General features: G+C 34.5%; 1 protein-coding gene across 1 annotated transcript; it reads left to right on the top strand.

Annotated features, from left to right (window-relative positions):
• Positions 1-146: 146 nt before the first annotated feature.
• Positions 147-22,796, top strand: LOC125658139 (UDP-glucuronic acid decarboxylase 1-like). The gene is made up of 12 exons (XM_048889289.2): positions 147-425; positions 1,427-1,463; positions 1,729-1,818; positions 6,797-6,854; positions 8,112-8,292; positions 9,076-9,180; positions 10,628-10,687; positions 11,405-11,526; positions 16,812-16,931; positions 18,449-18,611; positions 19,289-19,392; positions 20,750-22,796. Exons 1-12 carry the CDS (start codon positions 302-304, stop codon positions 20,846-20,848), a joined length of 1,263 nt encoding a protein of 420 aa, XP_048745246.1. The 5' UTR covers positions 147-301; the 3' UTR covers positions 20,849-22,796.
• Positions 22,797-25,124: the final 2,328 nt, after the last annotated feature.

The raw sequence follows: 25,124 nt of genomic DNA on the forward strand, positions 1-25,124 counted from the left end.
TGCATCCGTGACTGCCCGTGTTTTGTCAACCTCCCTTTCGAAAAACGTGAACCAGTCCCTTTAAATCCGCCACTGTAAATGATGTATAAATACAAACATTATAACATCTATAATATTTTTTTTTTTTTTTTTTTTTACCTTGAAACAGTTGTGCAAAACAGCTAGTTGTGTAAACAGCCGGAAATATTGGGTTTGTACTGTTCCTATTTATGGCTTATTGTGTTTTAGTACACTTCCTGTTGGATATGATGATCGTAAAGTAAAAGTAGAAAAAACTGAAAACTCAATAGTCTGTATCTTCATGATCCCGAGACCAAATCAGTCACCACAGTATCAATTGTCGGCATGCTGGAGAACGTTTTACTTAAATAGAAAATTCAGAATGAAGTATGTGTTTTTCTGTGGAGTTGTCATAGGAGTTCTAGGTGCGTGTTTACTTGTTTACATTGATGTTCGGAAGTGTCTATTACTATCGACTGTCTTGGCGATCATGTTCACTATTTGCACGACAGTCGTGTTAAATTAGAGCTCTTTTTCGCACATTTTTTTTTTATCCCAATCACAGTTTTTCTCACTTGTCCATGAGCTAAATTAGTAAATTAATTATTCAATTTATATGATTATAAATCTTCATGCTTCTGACATTTAAAAAGAAAATTCAAATGAGATGTTTATATACAGTTATTTAATATTTAAAAAACTCTGACTAGGAATTTTGAAAGTTCAGAGTTAAGATGTGTACATGTATGATAATCTCTTTGGCAGATAATAAGTAAGTAAATTTTATGGGTAACTAGAATTACTGAAATACCCATGATTTATCAAAATACTCTAAAAAAAACAACAACACCAAAATACCCCTAATCTACTAAAATACCCGATTTTTTCATTTTATGTTATTGTAATTCAAATACTTGTTTAAAAAGATTTTATCTGAGTTGTGCTCATGCAGATAACTGAGATTATCTGCACAAAATTTGAAAACCATAAAACGTGAGCTTATGAAGAATAAGTAAGTTATCATCATGGAATTAGACAAAGGTGTACTTTAACGTTTAGATGGTAAGTGAACATCTGGAATAATTTACCTATTTTTGATAGTATCCTAATTTTGATAGGCTATTATTTTTAATGATCATTTGGTAATTGTTATCTGAGCAGAACTGTTGTCTGGATAAAATCTGCAATTAGCATGACCATTGTGCATGTAACTTCTGCCTTGATTTTTACTTTTTTATGGCTATAATGGAAAAATTTTATTAGATAATAACACAGTTTGGTTATAATGAAGTGTTTTTTGCTGGTCATAGAAATTCTCCATTATCATGTTGTACTGTAAATTAGTGAACACAAAGAAATTAGCATTGCAATAATAATAAGTTCAAAAATTATCATTTGTATTGTCATGTAATCTGTTTTGTTTCAGTATGGTTCAGTAAAATTTCTGACTCAACAAAAACAGAGTAAGATTTTTTTTTCATAGATATTGAAGTGATTTAATATTGTTTGTGATATATTTTATGGATTAAATTCATAACTCTGTCAATGAAATTTTTTTAATATTTGTTTGAATTGAGGTTCGTGTCAGTAATTTCCACATTGTTGTATATAGCCAAAGTTGATTACGCTTTGCTCGATCCTCTCTCCATCACAAATCATAATAAACCGTAGGTATCCAATGATATAATTTTCTATACATTTTACAATTTGGAGACTTGATACTTGCAGCTTTACACACCTGCTCAATGGCACAAGACACGGTGAAATATACGACGAAATCCTCGCCCTGAAGGAGCGCATCAATCAGCTAGAGAAACAGTATGTATAGATCGCCTTGAACTAGATATGGAATCATGTGAATTGATTAGGGCCAGTTTTCATGAATTTCCAGATTTACAGTTTTGTTGGAATGTTGTGAATATGGTATCTATATATATATATTGAATTTCAGAAATATCATATCGATATAGTATTTTGTTGTAATTTAAACTTTGTGGGATAATGGTACCCATGAAATATATGAAAAATTAGCCCCCCTTTCTCTTCCCGAAATCTATGATTCCTCAGTAGCTTAAGTCAAAATATCATCTCAAGGAGGGTTTAGTTATGTTCGGGGGCAGGGCAACAGCAGCAGTGAGCTAGGGGAATGTGTAGCTATGTTCAACAGCAGTAGTCAGACCAGAAACCAGAGGCCACAGGGGTGTGATTTTTCCTCTTTTCAGAGGAAATCTTTTAATTGGCTCAATTTTCAAAAAAAATAAAACACTCTGGGTTTGATCTAAAAAGACAGAAAATGATATTTTTCCAGGTAGGGTGAGGTGTTTTCCTCTCTGTTTTACCAGTTTTTCTCTGATTTTTGAAGAATTTAGTCACATTCCTGAGAGGGGTTACATAATATACTGTATATCACTGGTGACCATATACATGTATAGCTCCCTTATCACTGCATAGTATTCAATAATTCAGGTCTGATACAGCAAAGGTTTGCTTGAAATTGCATCTCATGAATTTTTTTTTTTTTATTAATCAATAATTTACAAATAGGGCTTTATCAATGACAACAGCTGTTTTCATTCATACAAACTTGATTAGTTATACATTTGTATCTCAGTGATCTCTTACAAAGTGACAGTTGTTGATTATTACAGCATGTGTATATTTACATTGTCAATGCTTTTGGCTTTGATGTTTTTACAAATTCTAATGAAAGTCATTTCGTCATGAATTTGCTGCAGTTGTCAACAATGCACACACTAATTTTGATACATCTGTTTTAATGGCTGGGAATTCTGACAGAAAAGAAAGTAGAATATGTTTAAAAATATAAAAATAAGATTTCAGTTTTGAAAATACATTATCAACTGTTATATTTTGATTTGCTATAATTGTGCATATTCAAAATCATTTGCTGCAAAACGCTGACTTTGTAATTCCTATAAACATACATGATCATAATGATTAACTATATTGAATCTGTGTAATTCCTATAAACATACATGATCATAATGATTAACTATATTGAATCTGTGTATTGTTTAGCCATCAACTGGGGTAAGTCTGTACAGAATGTCAAACAAGACTCAACACATGCTCAAAGGCAAATCTAATGATTTCTTGTGTCTGAGATAACTCTGCGATCATGAAATAATTCTGCATTCATAAAATAACTCTATAATCATCAAATAACTCTATAATCATGAAATCAATCTATGATCATGAAATAATAATGATATCATTAGTGCTTTGTGTTTTTTATGCTATATACATATGTAGTTGGTTAAAGAGCTCTTAGCTCATGTTTATTGTTACCTGTATATAGTTCCGACTTTAAATAAAAATCACTTACTTACTTACTAACTCTATGATCATGAAATACATTTGTAACTCAATATAATCATGAAATAACTCTATGATCATGAAATGCATTTGTAACTCGATATGATCATGAAATAACTATGATAATGAAAAAACTCTATAATCATGAAATGCATATAACTCTGTGATCATAAAATAACTCTTTGATCATGAAATATAACTCTATAATCTTGAAATAACTCTATAATCATAAAATATAACTCTATAATCATGAAATAACTCTATAATCATGAAATAACTCTATAATCATAAAATATAACTCTATAATCATGAAATAACTCTATAATCATGAAATAAGTCTATGATCATGAAATAACTCTATAATCATAAAATATAACTCTATAATCATGAAATAACTCTATAATCATGAAATAAGTCTATGATCATGAAATAACTCTATGATCATGAAGTAAGTCTATGATAATGAAATAACTCTATAATCATGAAGTAAGTCTATGATCATGAAATAACTCTATAATCATGAAATAAGTCTATGATCATGAAATAACTCTATGATCATGAAATATATCTTTTAGATATGTTATGTGTATTTTCTTATGAGTAATATGGCAGATGAATATTTTGTTTCAAAATACATGTATTTATTTTTTTCTCCTGTTACATATTACACTAATTAACACTGCTGCTTTCAATACACCTCAACATTATTTTATTATATAGTGCTCCCTTGATATATTGCCCCTCGTTATAATGCAGAAACTGTGGTCTAGAGCTACCCCAGAGAGGTGCACATGTTTTGTTAACAATAACAGCCAGTACCTACAGACATTCTTTAGATCTTGAGGAAGCCCCGTATTCTAGAGTTTTGATAGCATTGACCGGTCCACAACTGCTATTTTCTTGTAATTCAATTGTTTTTAAAAAGACCCTTGAACAATGCAATTTTGATATAATTGTAATTTCCCCCCTCTTGATAATAAGGAATAATATACCAATAATTGGCATTATTGGTATTATAAATTACACAATCAGAAATCAAACAATAATTTGCCCATTAATTTCCAAAACTTGTAACTTAATGAAATAATTTATATTATCAATTTATGATAGTTCTATATTTATAAAAGAAATTATTCATTGAGCCAATGACTGAGAGTAAAAGAGAGAAAGAGGGGGTGGTGTAGACTGTGTGTCATCTAGCCATAGGGATACAACCATTATACAAACACTGTGACCACAGAAACACTGCAGATGGCCCTGAGACCCTTCCTGTGTATATCAAAAGTATACACAGCACCCTGATCTCTTGGCCAGGTAAATTCCAGGTAAATAACAATGACCATAGATGAGCTCCGCCCACATCCAGTGATCCGTGAAGAAACCATATGGTATTTTATTTGAGTCTTTAAACAAAAGTTGGTAATATATCAAGGGAGCACTGTATATAACAATATTAAAAAATTTCAATTCTGAAGTCATATAAAAATCCTAAATTTATGAAGACCCAATCTATGATAAATTATCAGTGATAACTTAGTTCATTCATCAGGGGCAAATGTCAAATTTGGCACAGTGACTGGACTTAATCAGAGTCAAGTAGATTTTAATGAAAGTGAACTTTCTAATGTCAGATCTGCAACTGTTTGATGAATCTCTTTTTTTTTTTCTTTTTTTTTTTGTTTAAATGTTTTATTTTTTCAACACATTTATACATACAAGCATACAAACTGTAATCTACACTCACTCATTCACCCTTGCAATTTCTCTGTGCACCTTTTGTATCGACATTGTATGTATGATATATACATACACACAGAGAAATATATATACACACATAAACATACATATATACATATATAATATATACATACACACAGAGAAATATATACACACACATAAACATACATATATACATATATAATATATACATACACACAGAGAAATATATACACACACATAAACATACATATATACATATATAATATATACATACACACAGAGAAATATATACACACACATAAACATACATATATACATATATAATATATACATACACACAGAGAAATATATACACACACATAAACATACATATATACATATATAATATATACATACACACAGAGAAATATATACACACACATAAACATACATATATACATATATAATATATACATACACACAGAGAAATATATATACACACATAAACATACATATATACATATTCAAAGATAAAAGTAATTATTTTATTCTTCATATAAATGTATAATTGTGATTTTCTACAAACTACTTGTCCATTATATTATCATACAATGCCCATTTACCAAGCATTTTGGATTTAATTGCTATGAAATACATTTTGACAATGTTTTTCTAAATTTCTATAGTATTCAAACAAATTAATTGCATCTAACAATTTGGGTTTTGGGTTTTGAGCCCTGAGATCTGGAGTAATAAATATACCTTTTTGCTAACAAAAGAAGAAAATTTTCCAAACAACTTCCATCAATATTGCCTATAGTAACACACTTCTTTTTGTGATTTTTATAATCCTTTTCAAATGCATGCATTGTACCATTTCACAAAATCTCTCCAGAAGGCAGATACATACACACAGTCATAAAAAACATGAGTGACTGTTTGATGAATCTCACTTTAATCTGATTGGAAAAAGTCAAGGTCATTAGCAGTATATTGAATGAAGTCTAGTTTTAATCTGATTGGACAAACTCAAGGTCATTAGCAGTTTATTGAATGAAATCTAGCTTTAATCTGATAGGACAAACTCAAGGTCATTAGCAGTATATTGAATTGAATCTAGTGTAGCGGTCAGATGGTTTCGATCACCGGTGACCAAATAGCTCAGTTGGTAGCTAGAGCACCTGGCTAGAGATTCAGGGGTCCCGGGTTCAAATCCCGGTCTGATCCATTGCATTTTCTCCCTTCCTGTTACATTTGGTGCCGCAGACCAGCCCCTGGAACTGACAGGTGCAAATGCCTGCCAGGGGATTAAGATCCTGGGTTGATGTCTTCAAGTGTGAAGACATTTAAGGAGGGAGGAATGTAGTGGTCAGCCGGATTCAATCGCCGGTGGTCAGTTAGCTCAGATGGTAGAGCACCTGACTAGAGATTCAGGGGGTCCGTGTTCGAATCCCGGTCTGGTACGTGAATTTTCTCCCTTCCTGTTACACTAGCTTTAATCTGATTGGACAATTTTAAGTCAGGGTCATTTTCAGTATATTGAATTGAAATTTTTGCTCAAACTAAGATTTTCTTTGAGATCTATTTGATGCCTATATTTGATGTTAGACCTTGCAGTCTACTAGCTGATAATTATGGCTGCATGACTCCAGAGTTTTAATCAGACAAATAGGGAACTTACATAATGTTAAATTGATTTTCTGTATATTATTGTGATAATTGATTTAAAATTTTGAAATTCATGAATATTTAAATTTTGTAGAAACAAGATTTATCCAGATGTGAAGTTTCTGAATTATAAAGACAGAAAAAGAATCTTGGTATGTATGATGGGGAGTTTTTAGGCACTGCATTGATCAGTTAATTCAGATTTCTATCCCCACATCGTGCGCAGACTGACATCTCAGTTGCTGAATAATTTTTTTTATGTCTTTTGGATAATTTCCAAAAAAATGTTTATCTTAACCGTTGTAAATAGAACAGTCATTACAATGTATTATTGAATTTGAACTACAATTAGATAGGAATTGTGTGTTTTGCTGATACAAGCACCAGAATTGTTTCTAAAACTCATCGTATGTCATTATCTGGTGAACCAAAGTGATCAAGTTGAAACATGGATTTCTTTTAAGGTGGCTCATTACACCCTGAAAGAGTTTCTCAAACCAGCACGAAATGATTTAATTAAGAAAGATTTGATAATATATAATGCTTACTTATGTCAATAAGAGAGAATAGATACAATTTTGGATAAAAATACGGTTTTCAAAAATTTATTTCTGAATCAGTACATACATGAATAAAGATTTGAACTCCAGGGATCTGTGGTTCACCAGGCCAATGCTTTAACCACTGGGCTACAATGATAGACAAGATCTTACCACTGAGTTAAACGGGCCAATTCACAAAGTGCAGTAATCTGGTAAATAGCGGGGGAAGCTCATGACGTGACGAGCTCGCTTCAATGATTACATATGTGAGTCACGTGATTTGCTCTTCATCCGCTGAAAGATGATGGGGATTACCCATAATGCTTCTGGAAAAATGTCGCTGTCACTGCAGTATTTGCTTCATTGAAAACCTTGCATGTAGATAAGATAAATAAATTGTTTGGAAAGTACCACAAACGTTTTTAAATTCCAAACAAGCTTTTTTATACTTTCGTGTGTTTTGTTACAGCTTGGTTTGAAAGGAAGAAAAACAACATCGCAGCTGATAATATTACATCACAATGCACTGTTTACATCAGCTGTGTTATATGTTTCCTGCGTTAAATGAATAGGCAGATAAGATATATTGTCTAAATTCGTGTTTCAAAATGTTAAGGGTCTTGGCTCATCTCAACGGTCACACCGTAAAACATATTACTACAATATAAAATCTAAACCAATATCAGAAATCGTAATAAAACGCTTTATATCGAGATTAAAAAAATCGAGGCAGAAATATCACGTGTGACCTTAACTTCGTAAGTTCTTTCAATTTTTTGTGTTCCATGCCAAGTCACCATCGGAGTGCACGATTCATAGAAATGACGTGGGCCTGTTCTTTTATTTGACGACATTTTCTTGCTGCAGATCTCAGGAGGAGCAGGTTTTGTGGGTTCACATCTTGTAGACAGATTGATGTTAGAAGGTCATGAGGTCACAGTGGTGGATAATTTCTTCACTGGACGGAAACGGAATGTGGAGCACTGGATTGGACATGAAAACTTCGAGTTAATAAACCATGACATCGTACATCCGCTGTTTATAGAAGGTATGCCATTGTAATCAACCATTGATACAGAAAAATGATCCCTGAATACTCGTATGTTGATGTTAAAATACATTTTAAATCACCGTTACTGATTTACGTTGTTTGGTTTTAAACAGTGAGTGCAGCCCTGTGATTTTGAATAAGAAATGAATTTACACTTTTTGTACAGTGTGTGTAGAACTACTATCGACAACCCTATCATTATAGTTATGTTAATCAACAGCTCCTAGTCACAACTCTTAATCAATGGAGGTCATTTAAATGTTGGTGTTAAAAAGCAGGTTTTCTTTAGGTTATGATGGACACGTCGTATTATGATAGGGCTAGATTATAACCCATTCGTAGGACACATCGTATTATGATAGGACTAGATTATAACTCATTCATAGAACACATCATATTATGATAGGACTAGATTATAACTCATTCATAGAACACATCGTATTATGATAGGACTAGATTATAACTCATTCATAGAACACATCGTATTATGATAGGACTAGATTATAACACATTCATATGTCCTTTATATGGTGCTGCATTTGATTCATCTTCCGGCCGATGTTTGCAGTTATAGTGAAAAGTTTATAACTCCAGCTCTTCATCTCCCTGTTGGGTCTATTGAATTAAATCTAATGTTTGTTTCCCCTTTCATTCACATCCAGTTTGCAATATTGATGTGATGTTATTGATTTGTAATATCTACATTGTCAATGGAAATTGTGTTTTACATTGTATGCTTTGATGGTTCTTGAACATAATGTTGATGACGTGTTGTTGCAGTGGACCAGATTTATCATCTTGCGTCCCCAGCCTCCCCTCCTAACTATATGTATAACCCGGTGAAAACCATCAAAACAAACACGATCGGCACCAACAACATGCTGGGTAAGTAAATCCTGATCTCTGCATCTCTTAACCACATGTAACCACTATGTCTTAACCACATCTCTTTGACACGTGTAGAGTCAAACCATCAAAACAAACGCCATCAGGACCAACAACATGCTGGGTAAGTAAATCTTGATCTCTGCATCTTTTAACCATGTGTACAGTCAAACCATCAAAACAAACACCATCAGGACCAACAACATGCTGGTTAAGTAAATCCTGATCTCTGCATCTCTTAACCACATGTACTGTCAAACCATCAAAAGAAGTGAGCTTTTCTGATCACCCGATGTCCGTCATCTGTCCGTATTCTGTCTGTAAACTTTTCATACTTTTGACTTCTTCAGAACCAAAGGGCCAATTTCAGCCAAACTTTGTATAAATCATTCTTGGGTGAAGGGGATTCAATTTTATTCAAAGTAAGGACCATGCCCCCTTCAAAGTGGAGATAATCACAAAAATGCAAAAATAGGTTGGGGTCATTTAAAAATCTTCTTCTCAAGAACCACTGGGCCAGAAGAGCTGACATTTACATTAAAGCTTCCTGGCATAGTGCAGATTCAAGTTTGTTAAAATCATGACCCCTGGGGGTAGGATGGGGCCTCAATAGGGGATCAAAGTTTTACATACAAATATATGGGGAAAATCTTTAAAAATCTTCTTTTTAAGAATCATTGGGCCAAAGAAGTTTACATTTACATGTACATGACAGCTTCCAAACTAAGTGCAGATTCAAGTTTGTAAAAATCATGGCCCCCGGGGGTATGTTGGGGTCACAATAGGGGTCAAAGTTTTACATGCGAATATGTAGGAAAAATCTTTAGATATGGGCCAAGGTGACTCAAGTGAGCGATTCGGCCCATGAGCCTCTAGTTTTTTTTTATGTCAAGAACTATTAGAAATCAACGAATTAAAACAATACTTCCATTTGTTATTTTGCTGCCATTCATTGTGATTTAACGGTCAGAAGCATTCATGAATGTGTGGTTTGTAAAACTCGGCTTGCGACCTTAATTTTAGTATTAGTGGATGCAAATAATAAATTAGAAATATAGTTATTCTTGAATTTAAACTGTAATCTCCGATTCAGTAAAGTTCGTCTGTTTACATTGTCTTGTGTTGCAAGTGAATTGCAGTTTAAACTGTACTGCTACTTCACATAATCAATGTACAAAGCATGCTGTTTCATTATAACAATTGCAATTGAATTTCATTCCTTTCATTTTGAAGTTTAATTACATTTACAGGTTGCTCACTGTGGTTTTGATTTCAAGATCATTGTGCATGGTCTACTGTTAAGAAAATGAGGTTTGAAATGCAGCAAAAATGAGGCATATACAATATTAACACTGTTTACTTTATCCCTGTATATTTAAATGTTTCGAAAAACAATGAAACATAAATTGATTGCGAAGGTATCAAACATGCCCTCCATGCATTGTAGGTCTGACTAAGAGAGTGAGAGGGAGGCTTCTGTTGGCCTCGACATCAGAGGTTTACGGGGGTGAGTATGTTGTTATACAAACTAATCCTTATTATGCATCACACAGGTGTAACAGTGAATTTATCAGAAGGCAGTCATACATCCAGAATTTAGACCCCCCCCCCCCCCCTTCTTGAAAGTGGTCAAAAACACATTTCAGCTGTGAAAAATACATTGTAGTACATTTCAGACCCCTATTATTGTAGTACATTGTAGTACATTTCAGAGCCCTATTATAGGTTAATTGTAGTACATTTCAGACCCCTATTATAGGTTAATTGTAGTACATTTCAGACCCCTATTATAGGTTGAACTCCCCAGGAGAAACATTGCCAGGGGTAGTCCCAAAAAACTTTTTTTTTTGGGATCTGTGCCAACATTATGTCACTTAATTCTACTGAAGAACCACCAAACTGGGAACTTTATAGAATAAATGTTTGTCACTTTCTATGTGAGAAAAAGTCATTGAGGAGCAAACTTTTACAGTGTGTTGTTTATAATATGTATTGATCTGTTCCAATGCATTTCATTCCAAATTTCTTATTTAGAAAATCACCCAGTTTCAGTGGATATATAACATTGCTTCTGAAACTCTTTATGTATACTTGTAAATACCCAGCCTCCGGCCAGTACACTGCACTATACACGGAGATTTTGATTACATAATATCAGCACAAGTCATTTGAGAATCGACAATGTATTGATTGTATTGGAATGAATGATGTGGTTTATTTATAGACCCCGAGGTACATCCGCAGCCGGAGGAATACTGGGGACATGTGAATCCTATTGGTCCCAGAGCCTGCTATGACGAGGGCAAGAGAGTGGCAGAAACCATGTGCTATGCTTATGCAAAACAGGTAATGATACTCCGTGGTTTTTTTGCATCTCATTTCTTTAGGGAGTTCTGTGCACAGGTGAAGACCCATGGACAATGATTGAGAAATCATCTACAAAATTCTGTTTCTGCTGAGTGACTTGGTGCACGTAATTGCTTTCCATTATCTTTTTGTCTCGTTGTTCACTGACATAATCTATCATGGTTCATTTTCATGCGTTGTTTGTATTTGTCATTCATAAACTTTTCAACATTTGTACTTTTCTACCAGCGCAGAACCAATTTTCACAAATATTTGTTCACAGAATCATTTTGTCAAGATGTCCCCTTGAAAATTCAGAGTGCAACTATCTTACTTTTTAAACACTTAGTAGACAAGATGGTGCTTAATTATGATGGATATCTCTACTAAAATTATGATATGATTCATGATCCCAGGGCTAGGGAAATTAGTTCCATGATGAGGCGATTTGAATCTTATACAGAAAATGCAATACATTTGTAATTTTTATACCCCCCGCAACAAGTTGTTGGGGGGGGGGGGGGGGGGGTATACTGGAATCGGGTTGTCCGTCTGTCCGTCCGTCTGTAGACGCAATGGTTTCCGGGCTCTAAAGCATTATCCTTTCCACCTACCGTCACCATATCATATATATGGACTACCCATGGGATGAAGATGTCCCCTATGGATTTTGGGGTCAAAAGGTCAAAGGTCATGTGCACTGGACATCGAAGTAGCAATATGGTTTCCGGGCTCTAAAGCATTATCCTTTCCACCTATAGTCACCATATCGTACATATGGACTACCCATGGGATGAAGATGTTCCCTATCGATTTTTGGGTCAAAAGGTCAAAGGTCAAGCACACTGGACATCGAAGTAGCAATATGGTTGTAGCAACACTCTAAAGCGTTATCCTTTCCACCTACAGTCACCATATCATACATATGGACTACCCATGGGATGAAGATGTTCCCTATCGATTTTGGGGTCAAAAGGTCAAAGGTCATGCGCACTGGACATCGAAGTAGCAATATGGTTCGGTTTGTCATGCCATTTGTTTTTTACACTCAGAAAAGAGGTAGTTTATACCTATTACCAACACCCTTTGGGAGATTGGAGTAAGCTGGGGGGGGGGGGGTATTCTTGTTTAAAGATTAGATTTTTTAGTACCTGTATTTTCACTACCTAGCTGTCTTTATTTTTTACAACTTGTATTTTAATTACTTGTATTTTGACTATCGGTGTTTTCATTATTTGTATTTTGACTATCAGTGTTTTCATTACTTGTATTTTGACTATCGGTGTTTTCACTACTTGTATTTTGACTATCGGTGTTTTCATTACTTGTGTGCATGAACAGTTATTTCCCTTGCCGTTGCTAAGCGGAATGTAAACACGCCGCCATTGCATTTTCGCCTCGGATGCTGAGCAATGAAAATCGTGCGATAAAAATAAAAGCCCGACAAAAATAAAAAATAAAAGCGGGGACTTGGGGGCGGCAGCCCCCAACAAGTCAAATGTAGTTAAAATTGTCTTACCTTACAACATAAAATCATCTATAAGCTGTTGTTTGCATTAATCAGATCGAGGGGTTGAAGAACTAGTCGTTGTTTGGCAATCAAGGGTTCCGAAGTAAGGTTGGGTACGAGTATCGAGAGGGTCATATACAGATTTAATGAGTCTGTAAGATTTTTTTTTCGGATGCAGTACTGACTAAAATAAGTATCGTACAGAGATTTAACTGTGCCGCTGGCCGGTAATGACTTTTTTAATGCACGCTTAGTAGATTCTATAGTATTGGTGTGTGCCCCTGTATCGGGATCTACAAAGTTTATAATTATTATAGTTGTACCGGGCTGTATCTTAGTTTTTATTATTTCAAGCAGAGTTTCTCGTGTTCGATCTACCGCTGTTGTAAAAAAGCACCTTTTCGTCTCCCTTTCAGTGCCACCAAAAACCCAGACACCGTCCCTTGTGAAATTTTCTTTTACCAAATTTCGTCAATTTCAAAAAAAAAAATTCCCACTCCTCCTATTTTGTCTGAATTCTTCTCTTAAATATGCATGCACTTCTCTGGAATAATTATACCAATCAACAACAGTTTGACTTTCATTAAGTTCGTGTCTCACGAAACTTTTACTAGCTTTGTATACCCAGAAATATGTTATTAACAGAACTTTTTCTAGCATTAATTTGTGCTTTTCAAACCATGCAGCTACCAGTCCTGATGGAAATTTTGGTTAGAACATCTCCATATAAATCCGTCGCTTGAAATATGACGAATCCTTTAATCCAAATTTCCCGTTGCCACATATTTTGCCATCCAAATTTATCAAAACTGATAATCCTAGTGAATCAGCTCTCTTGCATCAGCACAAATAAAAAAAAACTTCAGTTTTTAGAGGCATTTTCATCGCAAATCAGCTGTTCAGTTTGTTTACATCAACACCAGTGACGTCGTATCATACAAATATTCATGAGAATTACGTATATACAAAGTGCACGTGACCCTTTTGCTCAACAACGGATTCCATTTATTTTGGAACAAAAAATGTACATCTTCTTGCATTATTTTTCATTTCGGATTTAAAAAACTGATTTAAAAAACAGTTTTTTAAACTTCATTTTTAACAAGGAATTCGAATTTTGGGTTATTTTTGTGATTTTTTTCCGTTTTAGCGATTTTACTGATCGCTAACGCGATCGTATTTTATATACTAAACTGCCTTCGGCGGCGCACATTTTAGCACCATATTTTGGGGACCGGTATAGGCCAATCCGAAAACATGAGTTATCTTTCCTTGATCCGGAACGTAGTACGCTTGCGTAACAGTAGGTTAAGACTTCCGGGTAGTATATTCGAGAAGCGTCATTATCAACAGTGCAGAAGGCCGCAAAGATAATGCTGTATAATTTTACAGTAATCACGCCAACAAACATGTTAACGTTAATAAAAGATCTCAATGCATAGGTTTACTTCATACACATGAAAATAACCAACTTTGCCTGTAAAAATAATAGAAAATTAATGTTGTAAGTAGAGGAGGACACCCCCCCCCCCCCCCCCCCCCCCCTCTCCGATAGGATGTTCTATCGTTAAACTGATGTAATTTCCTACGACGGGCCTCTCCCGAGACGCAGTAAGATTATTCTAACTAACCCCCCCCCCCCCCCCCCCCCATTTTCCAGGATTTCACGTGTTTTATAACTGAAATTAGTATATATCATATATTGCATACATTTCCTCAGGATCTTTAGCCCGTGTTTTAATACAGTCAGATTTATAATAAAATATCAGAAGTTACTTGTTCAATATCAATGTAGTACATTCAGTGATGAAAGTTCTGCCACGATGTACGTCTAGGTATGTCGGACTGACACATCTGGATTCTGAAAATGTTCATCTCCTTCGATTGGTGAGTAAAATTTGTAAATGAAGCAGAGGCCACTGACAGATTTCCAGCTGTCTGCCCACAAATTTTATACAGTTTCAAATACAAGTATAACCATAAAGAATTTCGTCGTCACAAACCATCTTTAAACTGACATGCAATGCTTTGAAAATAAAATAACGTATAATTGAACACCCTGAATTTATAGTCGGCAAGAGTATGTACCTGTAAATACAGCCATTTTGAGTAAAATATTCGGAGTTTTACTCAAATTATTTTGTAAATTTGTGGCGAAAGGGGGTGTCTAAATCTGTCATTGCAATTTCTTTTATGACACGATACGTGCCTATACATAATCAAATAGATTTCAAGGGGGCTAAAACGAATAAAAGAGGGAAGATACAGAGACGTCAAAAGCATTGTATTAGGGGGGGGGGGTAAACTTACCTATCCCCCAGAGAGTACATTTGAGAATATGCCCCCCCCCCCTTCCGGGATCACACAGGTCTATGAAAAATAATTTATATCAGTCTAGCAATATTCAACAAAATTAATAAAAAATATTATTTAGTTACCTATTTTACTGCATTTTAAACATATCAGTTGATATTAACAATCCTAGCTTCATGCTGCAGTGTACAAAATGATTTGCACGTCCACGTCCAGGTACTTTGAAGAAAGTTACCCAATGATTGCAATCTGGTTTATTTTTGAAAGAGTCGATTGGTGGTGGTGGAATAAATTTAGCCCTGATAAAACAATGAAAGCGTTGATTTCCTATTTTAATTGATTTCTTTTATTTTGAAAAGAGGGGGGGGGGGGGGGCATTTTACATGTATGCAAGATCTTCTCACCACAGGCACTCGACGTTTTAAATATCTATAATAAAAAAAATTGCCTACAAAATAATTATGTCAGTCGTTATTGGAGACATATGTAAACAAATGAATGTCTGGGTGATTTCCAATTTAATTTTTGAAATCCCCCCTCCCCCCGAAAATCACTCCCGACTCGATCAAGAAATTCTTCTTCTTTTTTTCCATTAACATTTTCTAACTCACTCGTACAAATGATTTCAACTGTTCTCGATTTTGAACAGCGCCCATACTAATAATATATGAGCAGTCTGACTGTGTTACTACCCGGAAGTTGTCATATTCACACTAAATGTAAGAATACAAAGAGAGATAACTCACGTTTTCGGAAAGGCCTATACTAGAAGTGTTCCGGGGGGGGGGTATTCTTGTTTAAGGATTAGATTTTTTAGTACCTGTATTTTCACTACCTAGCTGTCTTTATTTTTTACAACTTGTATTTTCATTACTTGTATTTTGACTATCGGTGTTTTCATTATTTGTATTTTGACTATCGGTGTTTTCACTACTTGTATTTTGACTATCGGTGTTTTCACTACTTGTATTTTGACTATCGGTGTTTTCATTACTTGTATTTTGACTATCGGTGTTTTCACTACTTGTATTTTGACTATCGGTGTTTTCACTACTTGTATTTTGACTATCGTTCCTTTCACTACTTGTATTTTGACTGTCAGTGCTTTCACTACTTTTATTTTGACTGTCAGTGCTTTCACTACTTGCATTTTGACTGTCAGTGCTTTCAATACTTGTAATTTGACTGTCGGTGTTTTCACTACTTGTATTTTGACAATCGGTGTTTTCACTACTTGTATTTTGACAATCGGTGTTTTCACTACTTGTATTTTGACTATCGTTCCTTTCACTACTTGTATTTTGACTGTCAGTGCTTTCACTACTTTTATTTTGACTGTCAGTGCTTTCACTACTTGTATTTTGACTGTCAGTGCTTTCACTACTTGTATTTTGACTGTCAGTGCTTTCACTACTTGTATTTTGACTATCGGTGTTTTCACTACTTGTATTTGTTTTTGTAGGATGGAGTACAAGTGAGAGTGGCCAGAATTTTTAACACGTTCGGTCCACGAATGCACATGAATGACGGGAGAGTAGTCAGCAACTTCATTCTTCAGGCTCTACAAGGACAAAACATCACGGTAAGGAATTACAGTCAAGCCTTGTTATCTCAAACTCAGACTCTGCAAGGACAAAATATCATGGTAAGGAAATGATACAATCAAACTTTGTTATCTCAAACTCGGCAAGGCCAATAAAGAAAACTTTGAGATATCTGTGAGGTTTTGAGATAATGAGATAATATTATGAAAGAAAATGTAGATGGAACATACAACTCACTTCGGCATGTCCTCAATACTCAAGATATTGATGTTTGAGATACTGAGGTGCAATTGTATATAAGATAGTCAAATTTATTTCTCTAGTTTGTTCATCATGTTTATTGTAGTGTTACATCTATCACTATGATTATCGTGTTCTGCTGAGTAGAATTATACAGTTAATTGTTAGTCCATCTGTTTGTCTGTCTGTCTGTCCATCTGTCTATCTGTCTGTCTATCAATCTCACAGTACATTGATTAATGAAGTCCAGATGCAGTGTTTTGAAATTCATTAAATCACAGAAAAATTTCATTTCATGAACTTGTAGGCTAAATCATAACATAAATGCAGTTTGTTTTGTAAGTGAATATTAAAATACCTTTAAAGGATTCTTTCAGAGCTCGTGGGGATCCGGGTTCGAATAGGTCCTCAGTACCCCATGCTTGTTATAAGAGACGACTAAATGGGGCGGTCCTTCGGATGAGACTGCTTAAACTGAGGTCCAGTGTCACAGCAGGTGTGGCACGATAAAGCCCTCCTTGCCCTAAGGCCGCAAGCGCTGAGCATAGGCCTAAATTTTTCAGCCCTTCACCGGCAATGATGATGTCTCCGTATAAGTGAAATATTCTCGAGAAGGATGTTAAAGGGACTGGTTCATGTTTTTCGAAAGAAATATTTTTCATTTTTGATGTTAAAGATTAAAAATATAACTTATTTAATGTTGACAACCAAAATTTGGATCGTCTGAATGCAAGGGTAGTAGCAATATGTTAGCTTTGATTCTGTGTTATGTAAATAAAGACTGGAGTCTTTTTATGTAAACAAACAAACCAGTGAAATGTAAATTTTGTAATTTAAAGCATCTTTATTTTGTACAATCACAACTTTTAAGTTTTAAATGACAGATTTTACCTTAAGTATACTTGTCAATGAGATGTGATACATATAATAAACTAGGATCAATATCCATTTATTTTGAAAACTTTGTAAACAATAACACACTTAAATCTTTGTTCTCAAAGCAAATAATAAACGCTCTGTAATGAACTTCTGTCATGATGAATGACCAAAATTTTTTGTGAAACCCTCTAAACATACTACACTGTAGATGTTGATCATTTAAAGTATAAAACAAATTTGGGGGGAAATCGTGAATCAGTCCCTTTAAACAATATACAATCAATTAATCAATCAACATCATTATCATATTAACTACAGTCAGTGGGAGAATGAAATCTTAGCTGTTGATTTTTCAAATTAACCTTTGTCTGAAATTGTATAGTTAATGTTGTGACATTCAGAGAGAACGTTCAAGTATTTTATTTTCACTGTGCAGGTGTATGGGTCAGGGGATCAAACCCGGTCCTTTCAGTACGTGTCGGACCTGGTGGACGGCCTCATCAGGCTGATGAATTCCAACTACTCCCAACCTATCAACTTAGGAAACCCAGAGGAACATACCATGATGGACTTCGCGACTATCATTAAGGACTTAGTCGGTATGTGGAAAAACCTTGAACACAGTTTATATTGTACTAAAATTGATTGAAGGTAAATCATGTATTATACAAAGACCAGAAATAACAAAGACCTACATGTCACACAAAACCAGAAATTATATGCATCCACCTGGATCCATAGCAAGCAACAGAATCCTCACAATCCACACTCTGATGTCCCCGCTACAAAGTAGTGCCCTTGTTAAGGTGGATCGCACAATCCACACTCTGATGTCCCCGCTACAAAGTAGTGCCCTTGTTAAGGTGGATCGCACAATCCACACTCTGATGTCCCCGCTACAGAGTAGTGCCCTTGTTAAGGTGGATCGCTCCTACAGAAATAACACTTCCCCCCAAAATCACCACCGTCTTAATGACAGCATCTGGTTCATTTATGTTTTAGCTTTAGACAGGAATGCAAGCAAAATATTCGATGAGGATATCTGACTCAATATTTTATAAGGACATGTGACACAATGTTCTACAAGGATAGTTATGTGACACAATATTCTACGAGGACATGTGACACAATATTCTACGAGGACATGTGACTCAGTGTTCTATGAGGACATGTGTAACTTAATAGTGATTGTTACCACTAATTGTACAATTTTGTTTCTTTTTAAGCAATGTCGTATACGATCATTTAATTAATCTGATTTATTCATTTGTCTTAGGTGGATCCAGCAAAATTGTTCATAAACCAGCTATGCAAGATGACCCTAAAAAAAGAAAACCTGACATTACTAAAGCAAAGAAGTATTTAGCCTGGTCACCACAGGTAATGTAAAAGTACTGGTCAAGAGAAAATCTTATATTACTAAAGCAAAGAGGTATTTAGCCCGGTCACCACAGATAATGTAAATATACTGGTCAAGAGAAAACCTGACATTACTAAAGCAAAAAAGGTATTTAGCCTGGCCACCACAGGTAATATCCATATATTGGTCAAGAGAAAATCTGGCTGTGGCGAGTTTTTAGTATAATAGGCAGGGATTGGGTAATTGAAAAATGTAATTGTAATTAGCTGTATTTATTTGCACCCTATGGTCGTAGGGGTGGGGCAGAAATACCAAAAATTTACCAATTTTAAAAAATGTTCTCTATACAACCACACAACTGTAAGGAAAAGTAAACACATAGCAGTGTTTAGCAGTTATAAGTCTCTTCCAAATCTGTAAATTTCATGATCCCTGGAATAGAGGTTCTGACTACGGGATGGAGCCTTGATATATATAGTCTTTATGTATAAAGCATATATGTAACATTTTCTTTAATGCTATTGATATTAAATTAAAACTACATAGATATTTAAAAGGAGCAGGTAGTACTTTACCAAAGTCGTAAATTTCATGTGGGCAGGGGTAGAGTTTTAGTTTGGGGCCAAAATTATCATAGTGATTATTGTCTTTATCATTCCCAAAATCAGTAGGATTCTTCCTCTTTTGTGTGTGTGTGTTATAAGAAGGGATATATACTAAAGGTTCTGTTTGTGTGTGTGTTTTTAACACTGAGATTGTAGACACTTCATAGCCCACGTTTTTTGCGCCATTGATAACTGTTATGAAAAGAGGAAAAATCCTACTGATTTTAAGATCAAAATGTCGAGGTCATTATGGGACTTAGAAAAACTTTATAAACACTATATTGGCTGCTCGATCCATTTATTTGATACTTCATATGTAGTTTTTTTTATCACGAGATGAAAACCTCCATTGATTTGGGGGTTACAAGGTCAAAGGCCATTATGGGAATTCATAGAAAAAGCTTGCAGACACTTTGTAAGAGGGTTGTCCCACCTTGTGGAGCTCTTGTTTGATGTGTTTTGGATATTCTCCTTAAACTGAAAGTAATTTTATCCCCGAAGTCGATCAATCACATTAACACTGTTTTTTTGTATGTGACTGTACTTTTGTATGTGACTGTACTTTTGGTATGAAAACTGAAATTTGAAGCATTTTGATGTTTATTCTCATTCCAATGATGTTGATTACATCATTAAAGGGCCCCTCCCCTTTACCCAGCCTTCATGTATGACTTTAGTGCTGTTATGAAAATTATGTCGTATATTCACCTTTCTTCTTTGTGTAGACCTTTCTTTCCTTTGAGTAAAAGCTCTTTCCATTCTTATTTTGCAGGTACCAATGATAGAAGGGATAAAAAAAACCATTGAGTATTTTAGAAATGAATTGAAACGAACCCGACACAGTCAAAGAAATTTACATGTTCCAAATTGATTTCATTAGGACATGAATGTTTTTATTTTAAAATTTACAATTGTTACTAAATACTTTTAAAGATGATTATATTGCTTTTGTAGAAATGCTTTCAAACGATTTCATTTGTTTATTTTTTGTATCTTTATCAGCCTTTATTTTTCAAGGTTGAACTCTAATTTTAGAAATTTGAAAATTCATATCTGTGCTGTTGCTGTTCATTAATTCCTCGCGTTCATTGTATATATAGGAATTTACAGTGACTGAGAGCAGACTACATTAACTGATCTAGCATTTGCATCCAACAGTTTACGCCAATATGTCACAATAACATTGCATGTCTTTCAAATTGTTATTTATTTTTCCTTGGCTAATGGCTGCTGGACACAATGGTGTACATTTATTAATTTAAGCTGATCATGTTCTTAGTATTACGTGTAGATGATGTATATTTATATTATTAGTAAGTGTGATGAATTATTTGTATCAGGATTTTTTTATTACACTGTGACAGTAAATATTTTCTGTTTTAAAATGATGACTATAGTCTCTCTGTTTACACAACAACCGTTCGTAGATATGTATCTGCTGTGGGTATATTTCTAGTAGATTTTTATCTGCTCTGGGTATATATTTCATGTAGATATATATATATATGCTCTGGGTATATTTCTAGTAGATTTGTATCTGCTCTGGGTATATTTCTAAAACATCAGCATAGATACATGTAAGCTATTTTAATTGTGTTGTAAGAATTCCCTGACTCTTGCGACAGAAATTCTGCTATGCCCTGTCAACATTGTGGTATTTGTACAGTGTACAGAGGACTTGTTAGATCAGACATTCCATTTTTTTTGTCATTTGTTGAGTCACTTGTGTTCTGATTTTATTGTAGTAGATTGTAGACAATCTCCATCAGCTGTACACACATTCACTAAGACTTGTTCTGTAACATCTGCCACTGTTCACAAATGTCCATTTACATGTACTGATGTATAGAGTCCTACTTGTTCAATTAATCAGGGATATTATTGATCATTACATTGTATAATTAAGATCATTTAACTGAGCCATTAAGGCAGCGTTTCTGGCTTACAATAGAAATCTAGCGATTGTTGTGGGAATCTTCTGCCTAGGAGGAGTACCTGTAAGCATCCCCTGTCGACCGGTCACATCCAACAGCAGTGATGATTAAAGTTTGTGAAAGTAATGTAAAAACACACAGTGACATGTTGTGTTTGTAGTGTTACAATGCTTTGAACATATTTTGTTTTATATATATTTACAAAAAGTTTGGAACACAAGTTCTAACAACTTAGGAGTAGTCCAATAGCATGACCTGGCTTATTGCTGAGCAGCTAACTGATCCAGTAAGGTTCTATGAGCAAGGTGACTCGGGTATTACTCAAATTTTTACGGCTGAAATAAAAGAAAACGCAGACTTAAATTTGAGATTTTTTTTAATAGAAATTCCACAAGCCTGTGCTTTTAGTTTCCCTTCTTAATCATTCATGCTTTCTTATATACAAGAAGGATCTGAATGTACTGGTATAATCAAGTCCTGTGTGGTTTATTCCATGAATTGTCTTGTTTACACGTAAACGAAATCCGCTAGTCATTTCATAACCAGTGAAATCTAATAGAAATCTGACATCAAAGGCAAGAATACTCGAATTATTAGTTTCTCAACAGTTTGATGTGCTATGATATATAGCCATTTTTTTTTTTTTTTTTATATCTTTCCAGTAATTTGTACTTTTTTTTTTTATTTATTGTTCCTAGAGAACTTTTAGGTCATTTTTCTGTCACTTGCTTTTACAACAAATACAGTGTGGCTTGTTTCACATCAGCTTTCCTGAATTTATGTAAATAGCATTAAGAATTTACAATTGTATAGTGCGTATACATCCTGTGAATGAAAAGTATAAGTAAGATATTAATGTACGTAATAAAATTATTGGAATTGGAAGCTTTAGATTTATCTTGTCTTTAAAAATTGCAATTTTAGATCAGGAAAAGAACATGGGTGAACTTTGTGAATAATAAGCCTATTCATAATTGGGCACCGGTCGCGAATCGGGAGTTTAAAATCCGCATTGATTGTACCCGTATATTGATACAGTACCATACTAAAGTGCTGTCCAAAATATTCAGCATTAAAAACAAATACATAGATCATACTTCAAAGAATGATATTTAATCCAAATCATCATCAGAATTTGTTTCACAGGCAGCATCATGTATATCAGACATTAAGCGGGCTTTAACACACATATAATTACACTGATGCCTGGAGTACCTAAGGTACCAAATGACATTACATATATGCTCGCAACATCCAACAGTATGTTCTCCGCATTTCCATTGACATACATGTATTTACTGATGTGAATGAGAAACTTCACGTTTTGTGGTGTAAATCAAACGTGGAATAGCGTTTTCGGTATGGTACAATATTAATGCTTTGTTTCTCCCAACAAATGTTTTTGAACAGCATTTACATCCTACTGGTACTAATATACCGAATATGATAAAGGCATCAGTTCTCGCCTCATTTTGTACAACTGCAAATTTACAGTTGCAAAACACACATTTGTTGTTAGATTTCCCAGCAAATACAAATGGGACAGAAATAGACACTTGATTTGCTTTTGTGTTTGTACTGTTCCTTTTAGACAGTTGGTTACATGTATTTCACTTTTGTCATGATCTCTTCAAGTAACTTCTTAAACATTATTGAAATTGTTCTTTTTAACTTTCCTTTAACGTGTCGTTTACATGAACAACATCCATATTTCACAGGAGGCCCCATACTTGTTTACATTTATTCACTAGCTGCATGTTGGAATCAATTACTTGTGATCCTCATTAAGACTGCATAAACTTAGCATAAAATGCCAGAGACAAATAATTATTGGAAGTCTATTCATTAATAAGAAAAAAAAATAGGTAGGGAAAATTGGTATTCGAACCACAGATATGCAATATGGGCTTGTCCAAAACGTCAGTAAGATTGCCGCTATAACACCTCGGCTATCCATTCCATGCAGTATTTCCGAATTTCAAGCTATCTAAAGTCACCCGTCGTGGACATATAAATTTTCTTGATAATACGACAAAAGTTATACACAAGAAGTAAGTTTTTTTCATAGACTGAGTCAAGTCTCCATACTTTTATTTGCTGGTGGACTGTTAGTCCCCGAGGGTCTCTACAGCCCAGTAGCTTAGTACTTCGTTACTAGCTTGAAAATACGGATGTATATTGAATTGCTGTTATAAAATTTAGAAATTCATTTCAAAATTAAGGATTATCTCCCTCGTGCATAGCTCTTATCCTTGGACGAATTTGGCTCCACTTTTTTGGCAAGCTGTTTTTGGCTATATTTAGCTCTAAAACTTCATAGTTATTTTGGATTTCAAACATTTCGGTTGAGCATCACTGAAGAGACATTATTTGTCGAAATGCGCATCTGATGCATCAAAATTGGTACCGTATAAGTTTTACATATTACACCTGAACATGTACTAACATATTTTACTCAGTTCACAATGGAGACTTGGCCCACTCCATATGAAAATCTGCTTGGAAAAGTCATATTTTCTGTTATTTTGTGCGTTAGGTTGAGGAATATAAGACATGTCATAAACACAAGAAATAGATTACATGAAAGGTGAAGATGACGAACAGTGATCAATCTCATAACTCCTACAAGCAATACAAAATAGAGGGTTGGGTAAACACGAACGCCTGGACACACCGACTTCTGGAGAACTCGTACCCAGGAGAACTCGTACCCAGAAATTTGGGTACGAGTTCTCCTGGAGAAGTCATGCCTGGGTACGACTTCTCCAGGAGAACTCGTACCCATCGATATCTGGGTACGAGTTCTCCTGGAGAAAAACTTTGTCATTTTATCAAATAGAAATGTAGGTACGAGTTCTCCTAAGGAAAAAACTTGTCAATTGTATTATAAAAATCTGAGTACGAGTTCTCTCGGAGAAAAAACTGTAATTTTATCGGATAAATCTGGGTACGAGTTCTCCTGCAGAAAACAAACTTTGTCATTTCTGTCATAAATGTATGGGTACGAGTTCTCCTGGAGAAAAACTTTGTCATTTCTGTCAAAAATCTGGGTACGAATTCTCCTGGTGAAAAACTTCGTCATTTTTTCATATAAATCTGGGTACGAGTTTTCCTCCATGTGCCGGAGAATAGAGGTACGCTATAAAAATACATTGTCGCAGGTTTAAAATTGCTGTTTAATTGCAATAATTATACTAATTATCGTCTCAAGCC

The sequence above is a fragment of the Ostrea edulis genome, chromosome 9 (assembly GCF_947568905.1).
Source record: "Ostrea edulis chromosome 9, xbOstEdul1.1, whole genome shotgun sequence".
In the NCBI taxonomy this organism is placed as follows: Eukaryota; Metazoa; Mollusca; class Bivalvia; order Ostreida; family Ostreidae; genus Ostrea; species Ostrea edulis.

Coding starts and splice junctions, on each gene's coding strand:
- LOC125658139 (XM_048889289.2), top strand. CDS start 302: ATGATCCCGAGACCAAATCAGTCACCACAGTATCAATTGTCGGCATGC. Junction 9,181..10,627: donor CGGCACCAACAACATGCTGG/GTAAGTAAATCC, acceptor CATGCATTGTAG/GTCTGACTAAGAGAGTGAGA. Junction 11,527..16,811: donor GCTATGCTTATGCAAAACAG/GTAATGATACTC, acceptor TTGTTTTTGTAG/GATGGAGTACAAGTGAGAGT.